Consider the following 5,969-nt stretch of genomic DNA (forward strand, 5'->3'; position numbering starts at 1 on the left):
GTTGGGATATGCATGGAGATTTGGAGGGGGGGAGCCTGGGGGCAGAGCAGTTTGGGGAGGGGAGGGATCTCAGGGGGGTATCATGCCATGGCATAGCGCCCACCCCCCAAAGCAGCCATTTTCTCCAAGGGACCTGACCTCTGCAATCTGGACAGCAGCTGTAATTCTCGGAGACCTCCAGGCCCACCTCAAGGGTGGCAGCCCTAGGGCCCTGCACTCTGGATTGCGAAGCCGGCTTTAGAAGACTTTCCATCATCACTATAGCAAGAATGTACAGAAACAGAGAAAACAAAATGGTGGTGAAGGTGATTCTTAATATGTTTAGCACTCTCACGGTACTTCAAAGAATAACACAATGTTCTCTTCCAGTTTGTTATTCATTTAATAAATGTACACCCTGTACACTCTCCCCACTGGGGACTCAGGGTGCCACACAACCAGTGTTCCCTCTAAGCTGAGTTAGTGTGAGCTAGCTCACAGTTTTTTAGCCTCCGGCTTGCACATTTTTGTCTTGGCTTCAAAAGGATGGCTCCAGAGTAAACAAATTTATGCAGCAGCCAAATCAGTCACTCACAGCTTTAATGCCAGTAGCTCACAAAGTAGAATTTTTGCTCAGAAGGCTCCACAGCTTAGAGGGAGCATTGCTCACAACTTTTAAAAATACAAACGCTTAGAAATGTTAAGAGTGTGTTCCTTCACTGACTTTCTGGCCTGAATGTCTTCTTTTGACTTTCTGTGCTTCTAGGCCTCATTGTCCTGGGTCTGAAGAGGGCTTCCGCTGTGGACCATTTGGGCAGCTGATGGAGAGAAAATACTTGAAAAAAGAGATAAGGAAACTCTTGTGAGTAACTTTTGTTTAGTAACTTTTGTAAGTAACTTTAAAGTAAATTAAACAAACTTAAGTCAATCAAAGTGAACTTTTAAGAAACTCGTAAGTAAATGGGTGGCTTTTGTAAGTAACTTTTGTTTTGTAAGTAACAGAATCTTGATGAACTTTCTAACCCAGAGCTGGCAACCCTAAGTATACATTTAGTTACCTTCCTGCACTCTGGGGTTTGAGGAGAACGCTCCCCCCCAAAAAAACATACACAAATAGATTATGACATATTGGACAGGTGAGATCTGGTTCTAATTCCAAACGACTCTTTTCCTTGAAGGGGAGATTACGTTGGCATCAGACTTCGGGAAAATGCATTTGATCCACAAGGAAAGAAGCAGGCCAACTCTCTAGACGACTTGGTAAAGTGGTATTTTATTGTTCTGTTCTCACGCTTTGTTGAGAGTCTGCTGCAAGGTCTGGGACACCCTGCTGGGAGACGAATGAAAAGAAATGCTTGCTGTTGCTTCTGGCTACCACAAGGAGGAGCAACAAAACACAGAGCTCAGGTAGTGTCCAAGAGCCGGTTTCATTAACCTCATCAGTCAGAGTTAAAACTGAGAGCCAGGACACCACAGTGGGTGGAGTGTTGGACTAGAAGAAGTCACTCGCTCACTCAGGTGTGCACCAGTCACTCACTCACTCACTCAGCCTAACCTACCTCACTGGGTTGTTGTGGGGCCAAAATTAAAGACCATGTCAGCTACCCTGAGCCCCTTGGAGGAAAAGTGGGATAAAAATGTCATGGGTAAGCAATGCTCAGAGGAGCTGATGATTTCCTGCTTGGTATGGACACCATACTTCTTCATTGTGTTGCATCCCTGCTAACGGTTACCATGACCTTTGGGCACACTGACCACAGGCAGAAATGGCAAGTTCTTCCCCTTATAATCAAGTCAGTGGGCCCTATTGCCAACAGGAGAATGAGGACATTAACAGTAAGAGAAGCAACTTCTTCCTTCAAGCACCAGAGTTGTAGGTAGCCAGAGAAATTAGTGGGGTCGTTATTCTACAACTAAGGAAACCGGATGTCCATGGATGCCATGCGTTAGCCACGCATTAGCACGGGACAGTCCACTGTGAGTTTTGTGCAAATCCATGGAAACAGAGGAGCAAGAAGCTAGCCTGCTAGAATCTCCTTTCAAAATGTAGATGGGCAAGGAAAAAACTAAGACCCCCCATGAAGTGACACCACACTGCATGCAAATGTCCGTGTTTGGCACTGTATTTTTAGATGTGTGTTTTTTCCACCAGGCTCATTATGACTTGGCCCTCAGTGTTGCTTTACCTTGGCTCAGTGATTCAGAAGTCCAAACATCTTTGGAAAAAGAAAAAACGTAAGTGACATGAAAATCGAGACCTCGATCTTGCAGCAAAGATATGTACGGCCCAGTGCAGCTGGATGTCACCCGCTTTAGAACTCACCTTTATGGTTAATATGCTCTGTGGATGGTGATGGAGTCACTCCCGGGTAGATCACAGCACCACAGAGTTGGGAGGGGCCTTCTAGTCCAGCCCCCTCCCCTTTTTCAATGCAGGAAATCCAAAGCAAGAGCATCCCCAGCAACGGGTGACTTCTTTCAGGGAGAGCTCACCAGATACAGGCCAACTAGGCGATCGATTAGATTTTAGGGATTTTCCCTTGATCACAATCTTATTCCTCCTCACATCATCTGTGACTGTAAAGCAGGACAGGAATATTAATTCCAGGGTGTCAGAATGCTTAAGTCTCCCTGAATTTGAACCATACTTTATGTCCATTGATTGACATTCCTTATGGAACCTGGAAGCATAATGGGGAAGGTTTTTAAACTGTTTTAAGGGATTGGACCTTATTCCAGGATCTTTCAGATCAATATAATGTCATGAGCTCCCCTTTCCCAGAATGCTGCAGGAACACTAGATTTCCATGATGCCCAAATACTACATAGCCACAATTCCACTGTCATTCTTTTTTGAAAGAAAGGTGAGCTGGAATCCCTCGGCCAATGTAGATTTTGAGGGGTTTCATCTTCAGGTTGATTACACAAGTGTGGAAAGGCAGCACAAATTTCTGATTTGGTAATCATTCAATTCCCTTTCCCCCCAATTTAATCTGGACAGGAAATTGCCTCCGTGTCACAAATCTCTCTCTCTCAACCGGCCTAAAAGAGAAGCTCTGATTCTATCATCTTATGCTGGGATGTTAATGGTATGTATGTATTTGAAGTCTTTTTGCCCCGACCCTCAACAAGGGCAGTTCTTGGTGGGGTTTACAAAGAATCTAAATATAGAAAAGAATTATGTGATTAATTAAGCATTAACACTAGGAGCATTAAAACCAACAGCACCTGCAGAAAGCATTGGTAAAAGCAGTAATAGTATAAACGCATTGGAGACAGCTAACGTAATTATCAAAGAGATAACCTGGTAAAAAAATCTAATTAAGTGGAACATAAATTAATAAAACATTTAAACAAACATCATAAACATGGAATAAAAGAACCACCGCCACCAGAATCAAGAGTGTGCTGAAAACCCAGGAAGCTACCAGTGCAAGCCTAAGTGATGTTGCCCAGGGTTGCCAACTCCAGGTCTGGAAATACCTGGAGATTTGAGGGTAGAGCCCAGAGAGTGGGGTCTAGAGAGGGGAGGGACCTTGGTAGGGTGTAAAGCCATGCCCTGCAGTCCACCTTCCAAAGGAGCCATTTCCTCCAGCAGTGGAATAAATGTCTTTAAGTAAATAAATGACAAATACATAAGTGATTGGTGTGGTCTGGAGATAAGTTGTGATTCCAGATCTCCAGCCCCCACCTGGAGATTGGCAAGCCTAATTCATTGCAGGTGTCCATTTGCTCCCTAAACGTTGTGTGCTTCTCCAAGTTTTAAATGTTGTCCTCCTAATTTTGAACTGTTTTCACATGACACTTTGGGCACAGTTAAGCCCATTCATTCCTGGCGACCTATCTGACGGAGGAGGGGGAGGTTAGCGCCAGGAATGGAAAAACAGGCCAGTTTATCTCTCCTTGCCTGAGGTAAGAGGAAGATGGAAGGCGGACTTGAATTTCCTGTCCCTGGAACTTGATGGCTTCTGGGGTGGTTTTGTTCACAAGGGGGAAGGATGGCAAACCATCACTCACCACGGGGTCTGTGTGTCTACAGAACAGCATTCCCGTGGAAGACGTCCTTGGGATTTATAAGGCGGGTCCGACGGCTTCCAACCGGCAGAGCTCGACAAAAGTAGGTGGCAGCTGTGTTCATGTCATGTCGGCCACAGTGGACCAACATGCTGCTTCTGATGCACCTTCTTTCACCCCCCCCCCATTCTTAAATGTCTCACAGTTTGCTTTTGTTTGTTCTCACAAGTTTCATGTCATAATCAGCTTCATGTCCCGGCCTTCCTTCAGGGAGGATTATGGTTGCCCTCTAGCAGTAGGAACAAAAGTCTTGTCCCTTGATCAGAGATCACTATTTAACAGGGGATCTGATTTATCTCCGTGCCATAAAAACATACATAAGCTCATTTTAATACATTAGATTTCTATTAAAGAGATAGAACCTATTTAAGAAAAAGATGGGCAGCCTTGTTAGTCTGTCCGTAGCAGCAGAAAAGATCGAGAGTCCAGTAGCACCTTAAAGACTAACAAAATATGTGGCGGGGTGTAAGCTTCCGTGAGTCACTGCTCACTTGTTCAGATAATCTAGAAGTGAGCCATGACTCACGAAAGTGCATACCCTGCCATATGTTTTGTTAGTCTTTAAGGTGTTACTGGACTCTTGCTCTTTTCCAATATTTAAGAACATCAGAGAAGCCATGTTGGATCAGGCCAGTGGCCCATCCAGTCCAACACTCTGTGTCACCCAGTGGCCAAAACCCAAGTGCCACCAGGAGGTCCACCAGTGGGGCCAGAATACCAGAAGCCCTCTGTTGGATCCCCAAGCATCGAGAATAAATCCACGTTTTAAGAAAAGCAAAATTTATTTCAAAGCGTTGACGACATACTCAAACACGTTCTTTGTTAGAACTGGGGATACACAGTTAGATCAAGCATAATAAAGGAACTTCAAAGAGATACAGGTCCAATGAATAACTTTCCCGCTGGCGGGCTAATGGAACGGTTGCGCGCCCAGTCCATGGGAACCAGGCAGGATATTAGACATAACACAGGTGCAGTAGTCATGGGAAAAGCAATAGCCAAGCATTACAGCATCTTCTCCCCCACACAACCTCCAGCAGTTATCTTTTGCATTCCAACGCAGGAGCAGGATGATAGAAACCAAGCCGGGTGCAACAGGGAAAGAATATGTACACAGAGGTCACAGAAAACAGAATGGCAGCTTGCTGACATACTGCCCCCCTTAAAATACACTTACAACACACCTCCCGGGCCGGGCGGGAGATCTCCCGGGCTGGGCGGGAGACCTCCCGGTTTGTCCGGGGCTACTGAGGATAACCAAGATGTGCAAATGTGTTTTTAAAGGCAACTCCTTAATCCTCTATCAGGATGGTCATTAGTTGACAGCTCTGATTATAACCTGGAAAATTGATTTGAAAGGTTGGGAAGGGGGCGGGGGAAAGGTTGGACAGAGAGGTGAGATTTCTACCTCCGGGATACAGGAGAGGAGTCGGGTGAAAGTAGGCGTGACTCAGCAGGGGTGTGTGCCAGCATGGGGTGCGTCTGTCAAAACTCGCTCTCCGGTATTGCAGTTGACAGGAGGTGAGCACTTGTACCGGAATGGGGGGGGGGGGGTCCTTCAGGCTGGGCCAGAGGACCCAAAGCAGGCAAAGGGAAGGGTGGCATGAAGGCACCAGCAATTAATAAAAACGAATATTAAAAAAAAAAAGCAAAGGGAGAAGGGAGAAGGGAGAAGGAGGAGAAGAAGGAGGAGAAGGAGGAGGAGGAGAAGGAGAAGGAGAAGAAGAAGAAGAAGAAATCAGCGAGGGCTGCGTCTTCCAGGGAGACCCGGCAGGCTTTCACTCCGCCTCGGCCCAAATCAACCTTGAGCACATCTGATCTCCTCTGATCTCTTTTGCTGGCCTTGGGCCGCCTGGCACGGAAACAGGACCCCGACGCCCGCCCCCATCCCCCACTCAGAGAGGAGGAAAGCCCCC

At 46.2% G+C, this 5,969-nt stretch overlaps 1 protein-coding gene across 1 annotated transcript in view; it reads left to right on the forward strand.

Moving 5' to 3' along the window:
- Positions 1-800: 800 nt before the first annotated feature.
- The window catches only part of LOC107105890 (chromosome unknown open reading frame, human C2orf80), a 9,701-nt gene continuing 4,532 nt past the window's right edge, over positions 801-5,969 (forward strand). The window contains exons 1-5 of the mRNA XM_015405937.1: positions 801-841; positions 1,158-1,239; positions 2,132-2,214; positions 2,981-3,068; positions 4,019-4,096. Of these exons, the coding sequence (XP_015261423.1) occupies positions 801-841; positions 1,158-1,239; positions 2,132-2,214; positions 2,981-3,068; positions 4,019-4,096 (372 nt within the window). The remainder of the gene's footprint in view (positions 842-1,157; positions 1,240-2,131; positions 2,215-2,980; positions 3,069-4,018; positions 4,097-5,969) is intronic.

The sequence above is a fragment of the Gekko japonicus genome, unplaced genomic scaffold (genome assembly GCF_001447785.1).
Source record: "Gekko japonicus isolate JY-2015 unplaced genomic scaffold, Gekko_japonicus_V1.1 scaffold317, whole genome shotgun sequence".
NCBI lineage: Eukaryota > Metazoa > Chordata > Lepidosauria > Squamata > Gekkonidae > Gekko > Gekko japonicus.